The sequence below is a fragment of the Vanacampus margaritifer genome, chromosome 16, assembly GCF_051991255.1.
Source record: "Vanacampus margaritifer isolate UIUO_Vmar chromosome 16, RoL_Vmar_1.0, whole genome shotgun sequence".
Taxonomy (NCBI): Eukaryota; Metazoa; Chordata; class Actinopteri; order Syngnathiformes; family Syngnathidae; genus Vanacampus; species Vanacampus margaritifer.
The window spans coordinates 17,318,191-17,342,580 of NC_135447.1; the positions used below are offsets into that span (position 1 = coordinate 17,318,191).

Consider the following 24,390-nt stretch of genomic DNA (forward strand, 5'->3'; position numbering starts at 1 on the left):
GTGTTGATCTTCCTTTTTGCAGTTATTGGGGGGGAAGATATGGTTGATGTTAAATAAATCTTTAAAAAAATAAAAATAAAAATTTGTTTTTGTTATTCAACACATCTCTAAATTGTAACATTACTACCAGACTCACTGTTGCAGACTCACTGTAGAGAGACGACGACGTGCACCGAATACTATTCGTCGACGTCGAAGCAGGGTAAGGAATGGAGTGGGTGTAAAATTTAAACTTTAATTTAATTTGCAATTTATGAATGTTGACAGTTTTCTTCTGAGTTCCACCATTATCAGGTTTCAAATGTACTAGTACAAAATGACATTATCGTATCATATATTTTTTAATGCAAATAGTAATACTACACAGAATTGCCCAGCCTTCAATGCAGCTACTTTCATTTTCTTCTTGGTTGTTCATCTTATTGCTTTCACCCTTGTTTTCAAAGTGAAATCAGGCCCTTCAGTTTGTTACATCTGTCAGCAATACCAGCAATATATATATATATATATATATATATATATATAATTTATTTTTTATTATAATTATTATTATTTATTCATTTATTTTTTATCTATTTTCTCTTCGCATCAATCTGATGCTAGCTGATCTTGGCTTATTCTTCAGATCAACTTTGGACTCCCAGTGAGCCACAGAATAATTTGTCATGCATGAGTGTTGTTTTACTACCAAAAAAAAAGGTGCGTAACGCTTTATGGTAATCACTGTGCCAATATAATGAGCTGTCTGAGTAAATAACTCCCACTTATTTTGGGTACTGAGACATGTGATGTGAATAACTTGCCTATGTCCTGGCATGCAGCCAGTGGTGAGAGCAGCTTTCCTGCAGGTCCTTACTACATAATTACTCAGAACACATCACTAATAAGTTATCGAATCAAACTGCTGCCCAACTGAAGGGAGATTCCCACCACTAATGATTAGTCATTGAAAGTGACAAAGCAGTCATATCTCTGGATGTAGAAAGCTCTCATGAAGCTAGTGAGTTATATAAATAATGCGCTGCTGCCCTTGTGCGTAAAAATACACTTTAGGATAAAGTGATATAAAACAACCTACTGTATAAATACACTTGTTATAGTAAAATAATCTAAGCTACAAAATTCCTGTAATTAATAGTTATTAGTAATTTTACCGATTTGACATGTCATCATCATTGCTCCTTTTTTTTTTCTTTTTTCTTTTTTTTAATATATATTTATTTTTTTGTATATATTTTTTTTGTATGTGGGTGAATATGTGTATGTGCGTGCGTGCGTGCGGGCATTCATTAGCTCACCTAAAACCTACAAAAAAAAATTGAATCCCATACCGTTTCCCTAAACCGAACACTTTCAGTCAGAATAGTGAGGCCGTCAGGAAACCCGAGAAAGGACCAAAGAAAAGAAAGGAAAGTGAAATCCAGCACCGACCAGACACCACTCACCAGGCCACCAACCAGAGTCCTTCACCAACCCCAGAGACATCTAAATTTCAACAAATCAGGGAGACCTCAAGAGACCAAAGGAGAGACTGAGGAAAGGAAGGAAGGACAGACGAAGCGGAGTGAGATCCACAGACACCAGCCTCCACCGATTCAATGACCTGAGGAAGATTGTGTCTGAGTTTCGTGGCAGCGCCAAAGGACGACCCTCGGGCCCCGCAGGGGCCACCGGCCGGAGAGCAGACCCAGGAGCAGGAGCGCCCCCCACCCCAACGCGGCCCGCGCCCCCAACCCAACGCAGCAGAACGGGGCACTGCAGGCCCGCCAGGAACCCCACCGGCCCACAGGCCCCGTTGCCCACACAACCCCACGCCCCCTGTCCACCCCCGCCATCCACCCCAACCCAGCTCCAGCCGCCCCCAGGCCCCCAAACGGACAGGGGACCGCAGCACTGCTCTATACTGCGGTCTTCCTCAACCAATGCCCCCCCCCCACACACACACACAGTTGTGTGGTGCATTAAAATTGGAGGGGAGTTGTAGGGCGAAGACAGTGTTTCCACCCTACCCCACCCCTCCCAAAGTGTGTTATGTGCCCTACATCTCTATAAAAGTGTATTGTGCAAAACTAGTGCAGTGAGTTAAGAGGAGCGACAGTCGGGGGCCCCCCCCCAACCGGGCGGGGGCGGGAGGCGCACCCGCCCACCAAACCCCCACCAAACCCCCATCCACCCCACCGGGACCCCGGCGGGCATGTGGGACCAGCCCGGCGGGGCGATAGGGCTAGCCCCTAGCATACTGGGCCCGCCCGAGGTACCAGGAGGTCCACCGGAGCGGGGCGGGCACAGCACCAAACCACCCACCTTCCCGGCCCCCGGAGCGCCGAGACCCGGGCCACAGATGGAGCCCCCGGCCCAGGGGAGGGGGAGGAAGGCGGACAGGGGAGGGGGAAGGGACGGGGGAAGGAGACGACAAGAAGGGCAGGAGGCAGCGGCAGGGCCGCAGAGAGAGGGGGAGAGGATGAGGAAGGGTGACGAGGGAGAAGGGACAGGGAAGCGGAGGACGGGCGGGGAGAGGCGAGGAGGGAGAGGCAGCAAGGGGGAGGAAGGGGGAGGGGACCACGGGGCACCCCGGCTGCCCACTGGCCCCGAACCGCGTCGCCGGGCTCTAGAACGACGGACCACGCCGGGGCGGCGCCAGGGAGAGCCCCGCAACGCAGCACCCCCCAAGAGACCCAGGGAACGGCCAAGACGCAACCGCCACCCAGCAGCCAAGAGAGGGGCAGACGCCCAGCCAGGGGGGGACAGCACCTATAGAATTAACATTGCATGCAGTGAATCCGAATATTAATCCTTAGTGCCTATTGGAGGTGAATCTGCTCGATCCTGTTGGCAGCAACTGGTTTCCTGACTATAAAAACACAACCATTAGTTACAAATTGCCAAATACAGAAACATCAATGTAAGTTATCACGATGTGGTGGCTCTCGCTAACAGGCAGAATTAAGGAACCATAATTAGGTTAAAATATTCTATATACATAGACCATGCTTCTATAAATTTTGATATTTGGTTTTTATTTGAGGCAGATATTTTTTCCATTAAAATGTGATTTATGAGGAGGTTAGACCATTGGTCGATATTCAGAGTTTGTTTATTTTTCCAGTTAACAAGGATTGTTTTTTTTGCGATAGTAAGGGCTACAAGTGTAGATTGAAATTGTTTATGTGGTAAGTCAGTTGTTGTTAGGTCGCCTAGCAAACACAAGTTTGGACATAAGGGTATCCTACAGTCCAAGATAGCGGAAAGTTTTTCTAAGATTTTAGTCCAGAAATACATAACCGGAGTACATAACCATAAAGCATGAATATAAGTGTCTGTAGTGTTTTGTAAACACTGGAGACAGATGTCGGAGTCTGAGAGTCCCATTTTCTTCATCATATATTGAGTAATGTATGTTCCATGAATAATTTTATATTGGATAAGTTGTAAATTTGTGTGTTTTGTCATTTTAAATGCGTTTTCACAAACTTGAATCCAAAAGTCAGATTCCGGAGCTATAGACAAGTCTGTCTCCCATTTTGAGATGGGTAAAGACATTTTATCAGTATATGAAAGTAACTTATATATTTTTGAAAGTTTTTTTGTTGTTTTCGGAGAAAGCTTGGTAATATCTTTAGCTAAAACAGGCGGTTGGAGCGTACCCCGAAGTGTTGGAATTTGTTTCGTTATCATATTTTTAACTTGTAGATAATGTAAAAAATTTCCGTTTTTTATTTTATATTTTTGGAGCAAGGATGTATATGATATAAACATATTATCTGAGAAGAGATGGTGGAGATGTGTAATTCCTTTCTGCTCCCACACACCTAAATAAAACGATTGCTTGTTAAGTTGAAAGTCGGGGTTATGCCATAGGGGAGAGAGCCCACAGGGTTCCACTTGGGCTTTTGTAATTTCTAGTGCCTTCCACCAGGCAGTCAGGGTGGCGGAAATCATTGGGTTTTTAAAACAATTATGTCGCTTAATCGATGTTGCAATAAAGAGTAAATCTAGAAGTCTGAGGTTATTACAATCCTTCTGTTCTAGTTCCAGCCAACAGTTAGTATCTCTGTTGGGTTGTGCCCATAGAATGATATATAGCTGGTTAGCTATAAAGTAGTACATAAAGTTTGGTGCCTCTAGACCACCTTTGGATTTACTTTTCTGAAGAGTAGATAGACTAATCTTTGCTTTTTTTTAATTCCAGTAAAATTTTGTAATGGCTGAGTCCAACAACTGGAACCAGTTAGTCGTAGGTTTAAATGGAATCATTGAGAAAAAATAGTTTATTTTGGGTAAAACTTTTATTTTAATGGTGGCTATTCATCCTATTAGAGAAATAGGAAGATTATTCCAGCGCTCCAAGTCACTATAAATGCTATCCAGAAGTGGAGAAATGAATTAAATCAGTTAATTTAGGTGAGATTTTTATGCCTAAGTATTTTAAATTACCTACAGGAAATGAGTAGTGTGGGTCCTGGCTTGCAGGGTTCCATGAATTTTCTGTAATAGGTAGAAGTGTTGATTTTGTCCAGTTAATAGAATAGTCTGATAACTGTGAGAATTTAGTTATTAAGTTAAATACTTCCCCTAACGAAATAGCAGGCTTTTCTAAATAAAGTAAAATATCATCGGCATATAGATTAATTTTATGTTCTGTTACACCAGAGTGAATTCCTTAAATCCTTCTTTCCTGGCGTATGGCTAATGCAAGTGGCTCAATAAATATTGCAAATAATAAAGGGGACAGTGGGCATCCCTGTCTTGTGCCTCTCTGTAGAGTAAAACTCTGAGATATAATCCCATTAGTAGTAACTGTAGCTTTAGGAGAATCATATAATACTGACACCCTGTGGATAAATGATTTCCAAAAGCCAAATTTATTTAAAACAGCAAAGAGGAAGGACCAGTTAACTTTGTCGAAAGCTTTTTCTGCATCCAATGATATAATAACTGCCTTTTTATCATGCCGCTGTGACATGCTAATAAGGTTAAAGAGCCTCCTAATATCATTAGTAGAGTGACGAGCTTTAATAAAGCCTGTTTGGTCGCTATGAATGATTGTTGAGATTACTGTTTCTAGTCTAGATGTGAAAGCCTTAGTGATAATTTTAATATCAGTGTTAATTAGTGAAATCGGACGGTAACTTGATGGAAGGGTGGGGTCTTTTTCTGGCTTTAATAAAAGTTTAATTGCTGCTGTATTCATGTGTGGGCGTATGTAACCATTAGTTTTGATTTCTGTTACTACTCTTAAGAATAGTGGAGCAAGCATTAACCAGACGTGCTTAAAAAATATAGCCGGATAACCATCCGGGCCAGGAGCTTTGCCATTCGGCATACTATCTAGAGCACTGTACAACTCGTTTATAGTGAGTGGCGCATCTAACATATATTTATATTCAGTAGTTAACTGAGGTATATTTAAGCTACTGAGGAATGCCTCAATATGCTCAGGGTTAGGCTTGTTAGTTTCTGAGTATAGGTTACGATAATAGTTATAAAAAATTTGATTAATTTCTTCTGGTGATTGTGTGCATTCACCAGTTGTCCTTTTAATAGCCGTTATAAGAGATTTTTCCCAATTGCGTTGAAGTTGGTTTGCAAGAAATTTACCTGATTTGTTATTATATTCAAAGTTGTTGTATCTCAATTGTTGTATTATAAACTCTGTCTGTTAGCATATTGTCTAACTGTATTTTTGTATTTTGTAAGTCAGTCCATATTTGGTTATTTGGGTTTATTGCGTAGTCATCCGTCAGTTGTTTAATTTTATCTTCCAAGTCTTTTTCTAATTTTTGATCCTGTTTCTTTTTATAAGATGAATATGATATCATTTTACCTCTAATTACTGCTTTCCCAGCTTCCCAGAGAAGAGATGGCGATAGGTCTGGAGAGTCATTTATTTCCAAAAAGTCTGCCCACTCTTTTCTTATAATTTTGTCAAACTCTGCGTCGTTTAGCAGTGAGATGTTAAAACGCCATGTCGGTGGTGGTTTAAAGGTATAATCAACTTGTAGGGAAAGGGAGACTGGTGCATGGTCGCTAATAATAATAGGATGTATTTTTGTAACAGTTTTATCAGCAATAGAGTTATTTGTAAGAAAATAATCAATTCTTGAAAAAGACCGGTGCACAGCGGAAAATAAGGTAAATTCCTTCTTATTTGGGTTTTTAAGTCTCCAGCTGTCGACGAGGCCAAAATCATCCATATATTCCCCTATTACTTTAGTAGATTGTAATCGCCTACATGTTGTATTATTAGAACAATCTATTAATGGATTTAAGACTGTGTTAAAGTCTCCTCCAATAATAATAGTAGAGTTTGCTGCTAAATCAAACAGCTGAGAGAAAAATTCATGGAAAAAGGCCGAATCATCATTATTAGGGGCATATAAATTACCAAATGTATATATTTTATTAAATATAGTCACCTGAATAATAATGTATCGGCCCTCTGGGTCTGTTATTGTATTATTTAGAGTAAAGAGTAAATTCTTATGTATGAGTATACAGACTCCTTTTTGTCTACTGTTATAAGGGGCAGAGTTCGCTTGGCTAAAATTCTTATCAATAAGTAATTTCTCTTCAGATTTTTGTAGGTGAGTTTCTTGTAGGAGGCAAATATCTGCTTTTAATTTTAAGAGATGGTCTAAAGTTTGCGGACATTTTCAATGCGGGACTATTGACTTACAACAGGGGTGGCCAAGTTCGGTCCTTGAGAGCCACTATTCAGCTTGTTTTCCATGTTTCTCTCCACTAACACACCTGATTCATGATCAGGGTCGTTATCAGGCTTCTGCAAAGCTTGCTGATAAGTTGATCATTAGCTTCAGCTGCGCTGAAGGAGGGAGACATGGAAAACAGGCTGAATAGTAGCTCTCGAGGACCGAACTTGGCCACCCCTGACTTACAAGATTGAAAGCCAAGATAGAGACGCCAACAAGACAAGAGATACTGGGGTGTACCTAATGTTTTGGTCAATATGTCCAGCTCGTTTGGGAAGGCTACAGAAAAAATCTGAGGTGTGCGTAATGTTTTGTCCAACATGGCCACCACATTGGGGGGTCTACAGACAAGAATCCGGGGTGTACCTAATGGTTTGGTCAACATGGCCGCCACATTTGGAAAGCCTTCAGAGAAGAGTCTGGAGGGTGCCTAATGTTTTGGCTAACATAGCCAACTCTTAAGAAGCCTAAAGATCATTAGTTTGGAGTCCTGTATACATTCTCGCGAACAGCTTATGGAGAATAGTTGTACATTATTGTATTGTCTATACATGTTTAACAGCGATGTATTTTACGGAAACACACCGCAAACTATTATTTAAAAGTCTAGTGTTAGCATCAGCATACGTCAAGCAAGTTGGCACAGAGTGTTAGTTGTATTTTGGTTATTCCTTTCTTTTTTACACTTGAGACGGTAGTGATAGTACTAATGTTAAAATAAGGCGCAAATCAGCATTGAATCATGCCTTTTTCCTCAGTCAAGTTAAGATTTAAATTTTTTAGTGGTTTTAAATAACTAAATACTGTAGTAGTAATAAATAGTAAACGGAAAATAGTAAATAAAAACAACTTACCAGCATACTCTGGGTCCACATGAGGAGGATAAAACCGAAAGTTGATGAAGAAGGGGATTGGCATTCCATACTTGAACCACTCTACCACATAAGGCTGGCCGTTCAAAGGGTGGGACACATCGCATCCCAGGATGATGTTCTCTCCTGCACGTGCTGTCACAAACTGGGGCTCCTCTCGCATTCCGTGGGCACCTGCAGCAACCGCAAGGACAGGTCAAAGTCTACTTGCCAACAAAAAAGGTCATATCAAAGTTGTGCTTATTAATTAATACAGAAATTTATTTTGTAAATGGTGGCACATTGTACAGTACAACTGGCAAAACAAATGTTTGAGTTGCAGCCAAATTGATGTTTATTAGGCATGTGGTATTCACCAATTGCCTCAATGGCACCTGTGGTTAACAAGCATGTCATTGAGTATGACTAGTAGATTCAGTTAGCATGCACGGGTGCATGCGTACGTGCGTGTTTGAGGGAGGGGTATAAAATGCATCTCTCCACTGAAAGACAATTCTATACCAGTGATTCTCAAATATTTTTTGTTATGGCACCCAAGAAGAAAAAATATTTTGCTGCCCCCAATCACTGTCGTGACTATAAATGGTGTAATTTGTCTAATACTCCTTGTGCTTGCTGACAATGAAAACGCCACTGACCCCTACTGTAGTTGATGAGCAATTACACTTAATTCTTGTAAGGCAAAAAAGAAAAGTTCCCTGTGGTCACATTCATCAACCACAATGGCATCGCACCGCGCCCCCCTATTTGAGAAGGACTGTTCTTTACGTATCTCAATAAATAGGGTGCAACAATACAATTCAAGAACAGTACATTTTCATGTGGGATGATTGAATTTGGTTCGATTCAGTCGGATTAAAATTCAATATGGTACTGCTGTAGCTTTGGTCATGTTTTTTAATATGTAATGTAACAACATTCAAAAGCTCCTCAAAGTCCAAACTATTCAAGTTAACTGATTAACTTCCAGACATTTTCCCTGAAGCAATCCAGATTTTGACTGATTATTGTATTCTATTGCTATAAAAACATGGAACCTACCAAAAGAAAGATTTGTCTCTTTTTTCTTCTGGAAAAAAAGTATATTAGTATGTAAGTATCTGTTTAAGTTTTGCAGCAATTAGCATTAGAATATAGCTATATAAAGTTTCGTCAATTTTCATATTCTTGGCAAATAAACTGAAAAAAATAACTTGTTGCAATATTGCCCTGGCTGTACTCTTATACTCTGTTGCCAACTGCTGTCCGTTTTTTTTGTAATAAATACCATTGCTTTAAGCCACCTCTTCATGTCAGAAGCTGCATCTGTATGCTCTTCCATAAATAAATAAAAAACATAAATGTGTTTTTGTGAGGGAAGGGCAGAGTATTTAAAAACTTTTAAAACATTTTTGGGATTGAATGCGTTAACTATATTGAAAGAAACAACATTTTATCTGCAAGATAAAAAAAGATTTACAACAATGTAGTCCTGGTTTGCATCTCTCATAAAAAGCTGATTTGATACATACCTCGAGACATGGTGTACAATTCAAGGACGGTAGATTTCAAAATGTAAGAATTTGATTTTGTTTGTTTAAATCAAAACCAAGTTTCCAATTAAAAAAAATCTTTTGCTGCATCCCTAGTTTGAGGTCCTACTCTTTGCCCACTTTTGGATCAGTTCCAATCGCTGACCTAAATCAATCTTAAGTTTATCAGAGAAGCAGCAAAGGTAGGCAAAAGTAGACAGGTATACACTAATAGGTTTATTGAGATTTGTGCTCTTTGACAGCTGTTTTGTATCTGATAACAAAACCATATGCTATGTTTTGAGTTCCATCAGTCAGGATTGTAATGCCTAGTAGTGATAAATCAAGGAGCCAAGCTGAAGGCCTGGGGGGAGAAGGATTACAGGACTTGAATGTGAACAATCAAGACAGAATCTTTTCATCTTGTCTTGACTTTTATCATTTCTTCAATCTTATTTGAAAGATCATTTACTAAATCTTATTTGAAAGAATGTACTGTAGGCGACCAAAGCAGGAGATATAATGAGAAAAGGATGTGCTTAGTAGTGAAGGATATATTTTTTAATTTTTAACAGAACTGCTTCAATAAAGCCCAATGAGATTGTGTGTCCACTGAAGGGCTCACTTTGATGCTGTGCTAATTACTTGGTAGTAGGCTGGCTTTATGGGCGTTAACCTGGTGCGCTAGCATTTTATTTGTCAATATGACTAATTAGTATTAGTGTGTCTTTCTGTGGCCACCAAGAAACGCAAGCAGCAGCAATCCTAGTGACACGTGCACCGTTTTAGAATATATATATATATATATATATATATATATATATATATATATATATATACATATACTAGGGGTGCAAAGATACACCAATATAAAGCACTTCATTATGACATATTAGCTGGCAAATTGTACTTAAGTACTGACTATCTGAACAGCAACACAAGTTTTTGTGTGGTTGAAATTGTTTATTCCCGTTCAAAACCGTCAAACATGGGAGAGCTCACTAAATTGTAAACAGTCAGCATTAATGGTTTGGTTCGATACTTCCTGGCTAGATTTTTTTTTTTTTAAATAGACGCAAGAACTGTTTGACATCATTTTCTCTTTGCTCAAAGTGCTGTTCCAGCAAGACGTAACCCCGTCTCTTCATGCTCAGCTCCAGCATACGGGACCACTATGAATTGTGCGTCCATGCCCATTTATAAACAGAAGTAAAACACACCAAGGTTTAGAAATGCAAACGAACAAGATGAAAAACTGTGAAAAAGATGAAAAAAGCTGAATTTCCACATTTTTAACATTATGGCAGGATTATTACTGGAATCTAATAGCTCACGCCAGCCCACTTTTAGTCTTTTTTTGTTTGTTTTGTTTTAAAAATATGAAAATGCTGATAAATTGTTCAGGTGCTGAATTTCAGCTTGGCAGCTCTGAACTCGCCTTGCTTCTACCCAGACCAAATAGACTTCCTCACTGACAGGTCATAGAGTTGGTCATTAAACATATTTCTGACAGCCCATGCCCCTTCTTAAAGGCTTGTGTCCTTTCACCTTCTGTCTTTATCTTTTGTCTACATGGCCATTGTGCCAAACTGACACCTTGTTAAATTTGCTGATGACACAGTCCTTCTCGCTGCCAGATCCTATATTGCATCACCGTTCTGCTCTGCAAGAATTCGGACTTCCGGGCATTGGCATCTATTTCTATTATGAGGGTGAAAGCTCCTGTCTTTAATTATATGTGAACAGGAGAAACAAGATAATAGTGGCAACAAACCTGGGGCCTTTATCAAGCATGTGTACGCACAGAAATGTACATAAAGCATGAGTATGAATGCTCTCACGCAAAGTATGGAATTTACCATATCAATTTCAACTTCATGAGAAAACGTCTGAGCTTTAGTGTTCGCCAGCTCGCCAAAACCGCATCGGGCAAATTTACGGTACTATTCACCTGGATGACGACCTGAAAATTACTACGAGGGAATGAGTGCACACAGACTCGTGACAGCACGCGCTAATAAATTTGCTGAAGCCCAAATGGGAGGCAAGATGGCTTTAGACCTCCCAATTAGATTAAAGGACACATTCCATGGAAGTACACGTGACAAGAGTGACCCCCAGCGGTCACAATCGGAATTAAACTGAATTCTACACGCCATTAATTCCACATAATTCTGGACATACACCGGACTGTATGTACCTGAATGACATCAAGTGATTCATGTTGTTTCCTTTGTGTACAAATGTGAAGCTTACATGTGTAACACAAAGAAATGATGGATGTATCTTCTAATGCCATTTAGTTAGCTAATTAGAAAAGCTTAGCGGATTAAATGACATCATGATGGTAATATTAATGCCTGAAATGTGCTCAGAATGTGTGTTTTATGGAAGCGCCTGACTTGTGAATTCTGGCTAAATTTTAAGTACTTTGTCCTCCCAAAACCGCTTTCTCACCTGGAAAGCTAAGCTTGCTTCTCGCACACAAAAGGGACGGAGTTTGGTTACGTGGCTACTTTGCATATTGCAATCTTGTTTTTCGCCGGATTTAAAAGGACGGCGCGAACAGAACTTTTCCTTTTTTCCTGCATCTCTCTCTTTTTCCACGGACTCTCTTTTGCTGCTCCACTCTTCCTGCTCACCCATCACCGAAAGCAGCGGTCACCACGGACACGTTGAACCACGTGCGCTTTTTTTAGTTCGGCCCCAGTTTCCTGGACTTGCAACTGCCACCGTGCGCCCAAGACGCGCACCACGTAAAGAGGCCACCACCACCTCTGTGGTTCTTAGTTGTTTTTTTGGACTCATTTGAATGGCCATTTTGGTCCCTTTTGCCGCTCTTGTTGAGAGCCGGTACACGCTTGTTACGCATGGAGCACCAGCGGCGCAGCCGATCCCCAGACCAACCAATGGCCGGAGCGCCCCACATCGCACTCGCGAGACTTCACGCCGGCTCCTCATCGAACTCGGGTGAGCTAACCAGCTCGACGTGGCCTTCGGTTTTGGGACACGGAATCGAACTCAACCATCCGAGGACCTGCTGCAGCAACCTGCCGTGCGCTCACGCCTCTGGGGAAAGCCCGGCTGCTTCCAACTGCGGATTACAGTTTTCTTTTTATTCAACTGAAGTCACATCGCCAATCCGCCTTGCCGTGCATCTGAATCAACCTGTAAATTGCCCTCTATTGCCAATCTGACAAAATCACTGGTGCAACTTTTTGTGTTTATAATCTAAATTGACAAATCAAAGCTTCCATTTCGGAACTCCAGTTCCACTTTTGCCCCATTAACCTTTATAATTGCCTTTTTACGTTCGTTTAGATAGGTTGCATGCTTTCTTTTCATCTTTTATTTGCATTTTATTTCCGTTTGATTGATTGGTTAGGCTGTGACTGATATTGTATGTGTGATATTACTAAATAAAGAACTCCGTAACTATACATAGTAGTGACTTCAGATTATAACCATTTTATTTAGGATTTTTATCGTTTATTTTGCTCCTACAACAAAGCAAATTCAACATGGTGGCACTAGAGGTAGCTGCAGGAATTACAACTTACTTCAGTACCGTCTAACTTATTTATCCGCCATTACAGCGACCCAATAATCGCTACAGCCGATGATTGCCGAATGTTTCCGAAGGGGACAGGAGACGGAGGAGAATAACGTGTTAATGTCTGCAAGGAAATAATTGCTTTGGGAAATTATTTCTGGTGCCTGGGGAAACCACGTTTATTCAAAAATAACATTGGGTAGGCATACAGGCTGTTGTAAAAAAAAAAAGAAGAAGAAAAGGCGGGGCTCGATCCCATGGCCACGCGCTTGCGGTGTAAAAGCACTAACCTCCAGCTCACACGGGAACACACGGATTACTGAACAGAAAAGCTACTTGTAGTCATCACGCAATTCATGGCAAAGGTCCATGGTTCTGCTTGTAACCACTTGGTATTCATAAAATGAATGGATGAACTTCAGGTAGGTGATATTCATTTGTTTTTTTACGGGCGCTCGTTCGTCATGTCAGAAAGCTTCTGTGTTTGGCTGCATTCCGTTCACGTCACACTCAGCGGAGTCAGCTGTATCGGGAGAACCTTGTCTTAGACTAGTTTTATAGATTCATTTTTATTAATTCTAGCCATAGATTAATTTCCCCCAAGATTTTCGTTGTAAATATTGAATATGTTCATTATTAAAGATTGTCGGCCCGATAATTGGGACAAATCCACTTTTAACATAGCTCACACATAAAGATAATCTTATAAGACAATCTTATAAAACATAAGATTGTCGGGCGTTTGACGTCCTTTGTCGTGAAGGGGCAAAATCGTGACAAAAACAGCCCAATTTTCTTTATGTGTGTACCAAATTTAGCCTGGCTGGCTAAATTTCAGGCCTGTGAGGACGTACTTTACCCACAGCTCTGACCATGCCCTAATTTGTTGGAATTTAGATGTTTCTGGGGTTGGTGAAAGACTCTGGTTGGTAACCCGGTGGGTAGTAGGTAATGTCTGGTCGGTGCTGGATTTCACTTTCCTTTCTTTTCTTTGATCCTTCCTCGGGTCTCCTGACAACCTCACAACTCTAGCTGGATTCTGAAGTATTCGTTTTAGGTGAACGGTATGGGATTTTTAATAGGTTTTAGGTGAACTAATGAGTACACACTCACACGCACCGACGCATGCACACACACATACACGCACATGCACATACAAAATAAAAATTTTAATAAAAAAAGCAATGATGATGACATGTCGAATCGGTAAAATTACCGAATGAACAATACTGAGTTCTCAAAAAAAAATAAAAATAAGACCCTTGGGCTTCCAGCTGAGGACGTACATGCGGCCGCAATTCTGATGACATGATGACACAAAGTCAAATCAGTGAACTGCAGCCAAGGATGCCCCGGTGCCATTGCACGTATGGACAGCCTTAATGTTTGAACATTATGGACAAACCGTAACAAGCACTGAAGTCTAATAACAAAGCACCACTCCGGTTCAGCTTGTGGCGAGGAGGCATTCTTCCTGATTACACCCCGGGTTTCACTGTCATAGTTCAGGTGGGCATTGAAGTCTCCCACTGGAACGAGGGAGTCTCCAGAGCAAGCACTCTCCAGCATCCCCCAACTCCCACCCCCAGAACTCTAAAAAGGGTGTCACTGTAGTTGTTTTACAACAATGCATTTGGAAGAGAAAAGGAATGTTTTTAAAATCTTAAATGGCTGTAAGAGAAGAGCTATTATAGGCTACTTCACATGAAAACTAGATTTATGCCAAGTAGTCATTTTTTAAATGCCCAACCATTTTAAATTTTACACAAAACCACTGTGTTTCTTCTTTTATCACGACAAATATTTAGTTTATGAATTGGATAACTCTCATGCTTGCCAGTAGAACCAGATAACTGTGTTGGCGATATTCCCAATGGTGTAGAACACACACACACTATTTCAAGCTTTACAATGTGTTGATTGGCTGCTGGTGACATCATCTCAGATAGCACACGAACAGGGCCCTTTGGTGCTATGACTTCACTGTTGATGATGAAAGCGAGAGAGCAGAGAATCGACATGCAAACCAGAGCAGTTTCCTCTGCCTCCCCCTCACGATCCCAATTAGGATTTAGTCCATTTACAATCAAAGACCCAAGGGAATATGCAGTTGTCGTTGTAGGTGAGCCCCTAAGAAGCACATTTAAACGAGCCAGGCAATGATAGGAACTCGGATAGTCTTAAAAAAATAAAATAAAATCAATCAATCAATAGATCAAGTACAATTTTTGTGACTTTTTTTGAAAGATAGTGTCTTTCTAATGTCAGCGAGTATCAAATAATTCATTCTATGCAATTTCCTTTGGTGCTCGACTTATTTCAAGGGGACACCTTTTAACAATGGGTGTTAATGGAAGAAAAAAAAGAAGAATGAAAGGAAAGAACAGTAAGATTCCAACATACTGTGTATACATGATATTATTTTGTCCATTAAAAAACATCACATTGTATTTTTTTCCCCAGGACAATTACAATCGGTTTTACAGCACCGTATGGTATGTAAAAAAAAAAAACACACACACACAGCACATGACTACAAGAAAGAAAAATCTGAATTAGTTGGTAACATACTGTATTGGTTTCACAGCCTTAACTGTTTTGTTTATGTACATTTATTGTTTTGACATTTTAAAAAGAGCACACCCATAACGTCAGTGGAATAATGGCTTCCTATGACAAAGTGAATCAATGTTTATGAGATGTTTATTATCCATTCAGCATGTAGCAATGTGTAGGAAGGTAAAATGACACCTCAGGAAGTTGTCAAAGCATTGCATTTTACATTCAAATCAGCATTATTCATAGATTAATGGTCAATTTGGTTCACCAAATATTTACATTTATTGTCAAGCATCTGCTCATAATACTTGAAGGCACTGGCACATTCATTAAAATTAAGTACAGTGATGAGATCATAATCCTTCTTACGGATGTTGTTTGTTGTTGCCCGTGTTCAGCTTGGTCAACTTTTTTTTTAATACTGCATGGTTTAAAATGGGTTGATCAGTAAATTACTGGATGTTTACAATATAACCTAACTCATGGCTAGAATAAACAGAATAAATTTCAGGCTCATTAGCATGCGTCAATCTCGGGTTGTTAGCTAATAATAGTCACATATTTTCATCATATTTTCTTTGTTGTTTTGCTGGCAGCCATCATTACATCAGCAAAAAGCAGGTAAACTGTGAGATGAGTTCTTCAAAAATGTGATTCTGATTTATAATGTATATATATATATTGCACAGAAAATGATGCTTGATCATCTATCTTCTTTATCCATCTCACTGTGAGATCATGTAAGTATGCAGGTCCAAGACTGCCAATATAAAAAATATATCACTGGTCTTGGGTCAACACCTCATAAGTCACAATTTGACAAATTTCATATGGTCAATCCACACGTGTAGGTGTCCTTTTTTACAAATTTTTGACCAATCCCAAGTGTTGAAAATGGCTTGATGTCTTTGTTGATGCAATGTTAATGGTTGAACAAACATACCGTTGGGTTTTCCTGGAAAGTGACGATTTTGGAAGTACAAGGTTTTGACCCGACGCCAGTGATAAATATAATAAAATAACAATTTAAGTATTAATAATGTCATATGTATTTAAGTATATAGTTATTCATTTCAATATTTAGTTCAACATATGTTTCAATATTTAATTTTATTCAATATTTATTTAAAATATTTATTTCATTCTTATTTATGTACATATGTCAATGTTTATTTCAACATTTATTTCATTTTGGCACTTCTGTTCCCTGTGCGTACCATAAAATGTAAAACTATCATTCTCCTATCAAACTCAGTGGGTGTGAACTGAGTGGGATCAGTATGGTAGCCAAGGCAGGCCAAAACAAACTGTGAAGCCCCACTACAGTGGCTTTAAGTTTGAATGAAGTTGGAAAGAAGAAAGTGAACTCAACTATTCTTTTCTAGCTGTTATCAATGTCACTTTGATTGTCATAAATCACCAATATTGTATTTATCGAGGTATTCTCAATTATTCTTTTAGCTTGTCTTGTCTGTGTGCATACGAGGTCAAACTTGCATTGCTATTATTTTTAAGCTTACAGAACATTTCAAAGATAAAACAGTCAAACAAGATCAACATCATTTTCGGGATAGAATTGCATGATCAGTTCCAATGAGGATCATGGCTGTCAAATTGTTTCATTGGTTCCTGTTGACAAACTTTCCCTATTGATTTACATAGTCATGGATAGAATTACAGGATATCCACATGTGCGTATTACCAGTCATAGCTATTGATTGTATCTTAATAGACATCATATTCACGTATGCTTTGTGTGTGCATCTGTCTTGACATGAATTTTGTTTGAAAATTTAAACTATAGCGCCAAAACATCAACACTGAAATGCAAAACATATTTTAAGTAATCTGAAACACTAGAAATCAAATGTGAAGGGTAGATTTGCAATTATCCATAAAAGTTTTTGTTCTTTTAACTTGGGATCCAGTTGGCTCAAACTTTTGGCTCAATGTCCACTTATCCTCTAGTTCAAAGACAACAAAAATGGTAACATAAAGAAAAGTCTTTCTTGATGGGATGCTTGCTTAACATGAACATTATTCTATACATGCTAATAGATATGAGTTGAGTTTGAGTGATGCTACAGAAAGCTAACATCTTGCAGAAAGAAACTGTTCCTCAGCCTGATAGTACTGCTCTGGTTGCTCCATAACCTACTGAATGAGGGGAGGGGATGAAAGTGGGTGTGGGAGCGATCGGTTCAGTCCTTGATGATGCAGAGAGCCTTCTTTTTGCATCTGCTAGTCTGTACTTGTTTTGGCGGTCTCTCTGAGCAGCATTTACTTTACTGTGCTGCACCGTGGGTATACTGGTGCTGAGGACACTCTCCACAACAAATCTGTAGAAGCTTTTTGAGACACAGCTGGCACGTTGTAGCGAGCCTTCTTTAGACGGGAAATGTTTCGGCTCCAGTTGAAATCCTTGGAAAGGTCCACCCCAAAGTACTCATAGCTAGAGACCACTTCAACTGCTGCTCCTCCAATATACAATGCATCTCATCTCTGTACTGCGTCTCATCTTGTTTGATGCGACCCACTACTCCTGTGGCATCCACAAACTTCAATGTATGATAGCTTAGGTATTTTACAGAGCAGTCAAATGTCACTAATGTGAACAGGAGGAAGCTCAGCACCCAGTCAGACTGTGTTGTGGATCCTGACAGTCTGTGGTCTATTGGTCAGGAACCCAAATCCCCTGTGATGGACTCAGCCCAAGAACGTTCAGCTTTTGTAACAGTTTCTGTGGGATGATGGTGTTGAAGACAGATAAGAAATCCAGGAATACTACACAGTAGAATGGTTCTTAACTGTTCAGGATCCACAATGACGTCAATAGAGTTCTTGATCTGAGCCCTGATCAGCTTCACAAAGCACTTTAAGACTAATGGAGTGAGGACTCATGGCCGATAATCACTCAGACCTCCCACTGTGGAGGTCTTGGGTATTCAAATGATGGTGGCAGTCCTTAGACAGATTGGGATATTGTCAGGGCTTGCATCTTTGCGGGGATTAATCCTTTGCAGGGTTCTCCCTACACCTGCTTGGAATGAAACTGAGTGCCGTTTCATCGGGTGGTCAGTCTGATGTTCGGAGTGCTGTTGTTGATGTCGTCAAAACAGACCAATAATTGAGGACATCTGAAAGGGAGTGGTATTTTGAGCATTGTGCATCTTTGCCATTTGTGATGAACTTTAATGTCTTCCCACATGCTGTAGAAGTGAAGTGGTCCTGGATTTTTTTTTTTAGCATTGAAGTATTAGCCCCGCAGCCAACTCTTTTCTTGCTGCCCTGAACGCTGATGCTTTGTGTACCCTGAAGGCAGCATCCGGAGCCTTCAGCAGTTCTCTCCCCTCTGCATTCAGCCAGGGGTTCTTGTTCAGGTAGCAAGTGATTTAAATCTTTAAATAGTCTCTCCCCGAGTTACTTCTCTGAGCTTCTCCACTCCTTTGCGCCTGCCCAGTTCCTTAGGTCAGTGGACCAAACGCTATTCGAGGTTCCGAGGACGAAGCCGAGGATCAGAGGAGATAAAGGTTTTCCTGTTTCGGTCCCTCTCTTTTGAATGACCTCCTGCTAAATTTTCGTTTTATTGTGTTTACTGTTTTTAGATTTTATATTATATTATATTATATTTTACATATATATATATATATATATATATATTATATATGAATTTATTCTTTTAACTGCCTGTTTTTATATGTCCGATGTACTTTATGTACAGCACTTTGTATGCAGCCATGGCTGTTTTTAACATGCTCTAAAAATAAAATCGAGTTGAGTATCAAGATATATATTGAATTACAATTTATTGAAGAGATGCACACCCCTACTCTCTACCTAACATGTAGACACTAGTAACACTCTAGTAAATAATAGTGTGAATATAACTGTAGGCCAGACAATGCATTGGTAGTATGTAGTATACAGTACATACGGTTCTCTGTTCTTTGTCTGGATTCTGGAGCTGCTGTCTGAATTGTGGTCCACCGGCCTTCACTATCCGTGATGGCTTTTAGCTTCTTACCTCCTGCTGACTATTAAAATTAGGCCAGACGGATGACAGTGGATCAGTGAACAATCAATTCAATAAAGCACAGGAACAGGCACTCCGAAATTAAATCAGATGATCCACTTTCTAAACATAATTATAATGAGACTCTAATGTAACAGTAGGACAAAGAAAGTAAAGTATATGTGTTTTTAAATACACCCATGTCTAGGGTGACAGACAGGGTAGACCCTGAACTAATCATCATAAGGCATACTTACAAAACAATTTATGTAAGTCCACAAAACATGACTTGTAAAATGCACATCAGGCATTTACGAAAGCAAGCCAGTGGAGGAATACAACAGTTGCTAATTACAGATTCTGAACAAAAATAATATTTAAGATAATTGTCGAGTTAGAGGATGCAGTTGCCAGTTAGTAAACTAAGACATACAGTAGAATCAAGCATGTCAAAGTTTTCAATGGTTTGTGCGATTTTGCACAACACAGATTGCACCTTACTGTTGTGCCACCAGTACCACTTGCCACTCCACAGTGCAGCTATAGTCAAGTGGTTAAGAACCCTAAAGTAGGGATCCCGGTTTAAACCCATGTAGAGATAGGAATTGATAATAATTTAGCGATTCCAATTCCATTATTGATATTGCATTGCAGTTACCTGGAGCAGCGATGGAGCTATGCTAGGCTGCTCTTCCTGGACTTCAGCTAAACCACAACATCCCCAAGATTCTGATCCAAAAACCTCTGCACCTAGGCCTTTCCTCACCCATCTGCCAGTGGATTAAGGACTTCTTAAGAAACCGCCCTCAACCCGTGAAACTTGGCCCCACCCCTCTTCCACACTCACATTCAGCACCATCTCTCAACAACGTTGTGTAGTGAGCCCACTCCTTTTAATACACAAATGACTGCACTCCGACTCACCCATCTAAAGGCCTCGATACACCACTCCGACATCGGGAGTCGAATAGCGTCAGGCCGTCGGCATGTACCGTCTGATTAATAGTATAAATAGTATAAATGACTGTTGTAACGTCGGATCCCATTGGGGTGCGTCATGGGGCATTTTCGGCAGATTCGACGTGTGGAATCGGCGTCGGGGTATTTGATCACTGTAATTGGCTGTTAGCTAGCGAATCAGCGCATGGCACAAGAACAGGACGAATGTGGTTAAACAGTAAGCCTTGCAGTAAGTCCGTGTTACAATATCGCTCGTTTGTACATTATCACCCTTCACATATGGACATCAGGTATGATTTACTGGTACCCCCCAGCCGTTGCTACAGGTTACACAAAGCTCCGACAAAAAGAGTGAGCGATAGACTGATAGCTTATTCCCTAGAACTATCAATACAATAAAAAAAGTCCCAATCAAAACCATAAGAATGGCTAACAGTGCCTCGTGACGCACTTGGGTGTATGATATTGAGTTGCACCCTCCCTCCTCTGGTACAGGGGGTCCTTGAGTTACGACGTACTCGACCTATGACGTTTCGACTAGGGATGCACCTTAATTAAATTTTTGAGCCAAAACCCCAAAAACGAAAATGAGAAATGCTTGGCCGAAAACCGAAACGCCGAAAAAAAATTATGCCATTTTTTTATTATCATCGCATTTATTATAATTAATTACAATCATAATATTATTATAAAATATTTAGGCCTTTTTAGCACGGGCATTTTAACAAAGCACAATATAAATTGAAATGCGTCAGACCACAGACATCAGAGACATGTTGGCAAATGGTACATTAAACACCAAACGCGGGGTGAGCAACGGAGCATTTTCTGGCGGTGCAATTGCACTTTATAGTCAATGTACAGTGCTTTGCCCCGGCGGGCACGGATATGCGCGGTGAGGTGCGGATGACGCATTTGTAGGGTATTTGGAGCGGGACACTGTGCGGCGCATTCACATATTCACCAACGTTTAAAAATAAATAAATTTCTTTGCACCAGCCAATCGGCTTTGGGAACGGACTGCAAAGTCACACATGGCGTCCTGTACAGATTTGTAGTCACCCGGAGAAAGTGGTAAGTGTTTACTTGTTTAAAACTGTTGATAGTAATAGAGCTAACATTAGCTAAAGTATTTAGCACGGCCACCAGAATGCAAGTGAAAAAGTGGAAGCGCTCGAGAGGCTCTCATCAAAGAAAAAAAGGAAGGCGCTGCAGGAGAAAGAGTGGCTCACCTATAGTGCAGTACTCGGCAGCGCTTTCTTTTTCGACATAGTTTACCAAGCGACCCTCTCCTTCTCCGGTGTGCACAATGAAGCTGCCGGTACTCACAAATGCCAGCAAGGCGGACACTCACTCCTGTGTTTGGTGTTTAATTCAGACAGACACTTGCTTGCAGCGTTTTTTTTTTTTTTTGCCTGCGTCACCCCAACATTTTTTTCTGCCATTTTCTTTCGGCTTGAATTTTATTTGCCATTTTCAGCCGAAAATTTCCGGTGGCCGAATATTCGGAACTCAACTCAAACTCCTGCAACAACAATGTGCTCACACCTATAATACAAACTAGAGATGGGCAATAAATCAAATTAATTCCAATTGAAAAATTGAATTGTTGAAAATTTGCTAAATCGTGAAATCGAGTTTTGTCTTTTGGATTAATAAAAGCTGTTCTTATGTTACATTCAAATTTTTTTGTGAGTTGTAAATTGCATAAGTGGCAGAATGCTGGATGGGTGGTTTACTAGCCTGGTAATAGCCAGATTGATTTGTGCTTCACTCGAGGAAGTTCTCCACTATATCAGTCTGGGACTGCTCCGCGTGGATTTGCTCAGGAAAGGCGGGACATGCTGTACAACACTTTGAGCTGATTGGACGAAGAAGAATCGTGTTCACGTCTACCTAACTTTTGTTTTGACCAATCACGGCAAAGGATTAAAATGTCGTCACCGACATGCGACCGTTGTGATTAGCTGATATCATGGCATTGAGTTTATGTTGTTGGTTTTGCAATGTTGATATGCCGATACAAGAGTCTAATTCAGCGAGAACAGAATTAATTGCAGTGTCCACGCGTTCTTCCCACGGCTTTGGCGCTTCTTGTTTTCGTCACAGCTGCATATCTCGCCCCCAAATTCAATGTCGCTCTGTGATTATCCGAACCACCAGTGGTTGGTATCAATGGGAGCAGTAAAAGATAGATTCTCTGGAGTTTGTGAACTCACAAATACCGCGAGAATACATCTTGCGAGAGCAAGGTTAGTGGTTTACAAGACATGTTTAAAATTGCTACTAGTACCAACTACTTAATTTGAATTAAGAATGTGCACAATGAAGCTGCCGGTACTCACAAATGCCAGCAAGGCGGACACTCACTCCCGTGTTTGGTGTTTAATTCAGACAGACACTTGCTTGCAGCGTTTTTTTTTTTTTTTGCCTGCGTCACCCCAACATTTTTTTCTGCCATTTTCTTTCGGCTTGAATTTTATTTGCCATTTTCAGCCGAAAATTTCCGGTGGCCGAATATTCGGAACTCAACTCAAACTCCTGCAACAACAATGTGCTCACACCTATAATACAAACTAGAGATGGGCAATAAATCAAATTAATTCGAATTGAAAAATTGAATTGTTGAAAATTTGCTAAATCGTGAAATCGAGTTTTGTCTTTTGGATTAATAAAAGCTGTTCTTATGTTACATTCAAATTTTTTTGTGAGTTGTAAATTGCATAAGTGGCAGAATCACTAGAATGTGGGAGGAAACCGGAGTACCCGGATCAACGTAATTCCGGAACCATTTGCGTTCGCAACAAAATCTGAAAGCGGAGAAGCGAAGCTTTAAGTTGAGAGAAAAAAAACAATACAATAATAATAATGCGTCGGTTTTATATAGCACTTTTCTAGACACTCAAAGACGTTTTACAATGAAATGGATACATTATTCATGCACTCAAGTATTCACACTCTGGTGGCGGTAAGCTATTTAAGTAGCCACAGCTGCCCTGGGGCAGGCTGACAGAAACATGGCTGCCAGTGTGCGCCTACGGCCCCTACGACCACTACCAAACATTCGCACCTTCCATACACCAGTGTGATTAGCACTGGAGGCAATGTGTGTGAAGTGCCTTGCTCAAGGACACAACGACACATGACTTGGGGAGAGCAGGGACCGAACAGCCGACCTTCTAGTTACTTAACGACCGCCTCTACACCCTGAGCCACGGCCGCCAAAATACTGCTTTAAGCAACATGTAATGGAGCATACTATCGAGATCTTGGTAACAAACACTGCTTCCCGAGGGGATTTGTGTGTGGCAGCAGACTGTTGTGTTGAGCGTGCCCACAGCCTCCATCAGCATCATCCAGCATATTTTTTTAGCCACTTTTAACCTGACCGTGGGTAAGTTCACTAAGTTTGCAGAAGTGAAGAGGAGTGTGTTGAGGAACTGAGTCAGGTCTGACAGCAGGAGTGGGGCAGTCTGGCTCTAGTCCAGGGTTATCTCTGGCAAAAGTGGTAGTATTTGCCAGCTGCTAGCTTGGGACAGCAGAACTCAGCCAGAGGCTGGTGTCCTCGTGTCTGTGTGCACACTCACTGATGCTGACTCACCCAGAGGGCACCATTGACATGCTTAGACCCACAACAAATTGCAAAAGCAGTTGGAATACCTGAGGCCCTATCTCTGTAAAACAAACCCGGTTGCATCTAGAGATTATTGCTTCTTTCAGTTTCCTCACCCATGAAAGAGAGGAGGGAAGCCGCTTATAAACGACTTTTTAAGTCATCCTTTGGCAAACGATGTTCAAGTCTATCCTCTTTGGGGAAGACATTATATAACTTTTGCTGTACAGCCTGTCGAGCTCTGCAGCATGCAACACATTGTGAAACAAAAACACTACATATGAGATTGATAAAAAAAAAAAAATCATCAAACACTGTTGCAGTGCTTATCTAATCAGAGATTCAGACGCGCACACCATGTCCTGATTTCCCTCCATCATCTCCACTCTTATGAGCGTGAAGTTGCTATACGAGTCGAGTAGGCATGGGTGAGAAAAACTAATCACTACAGATATTCGTAATTCATATACACACTTCCTGTCTGACAAATATACAGTGCATTCCCCTCCAGAATTATTGGACCATTGGTTTGACCAGAGATGCAGACTCAAGACGAGTCATTGTGACTTCAACTTGAGTCATTGCTAAAACTTTGCAATA

The 24,390-nt window shown here is 40.5% G+C and overlaps 1 protein-coding gene across 5 annotated transcripts in view; it reads right to left on the bottom strand.

Moving 5' to 3' along the window:
* LOC144036093 (protein turtle homolog B-like) overlaps positions 1-24,390 on the bottom strand; it is a 129,003-nt gene that overhangs the window by 97,126 nt on the left and 7,487 nt on the right. For all 5 annotated transcript variants that reach the window (XM_077546397.1, XM_077546400.1, XM_077546396.1 and 2 more), the window contains exon 2: positions 7,565-7,756. In XM_077546397.1, coding sequence (XP_077402523.1) covers positions 7,565-7,756 — 192 coding nt within the window. The remainder of the gene's footprint in view (positions 1-7,564; positions 7,757-24,390) is intronic.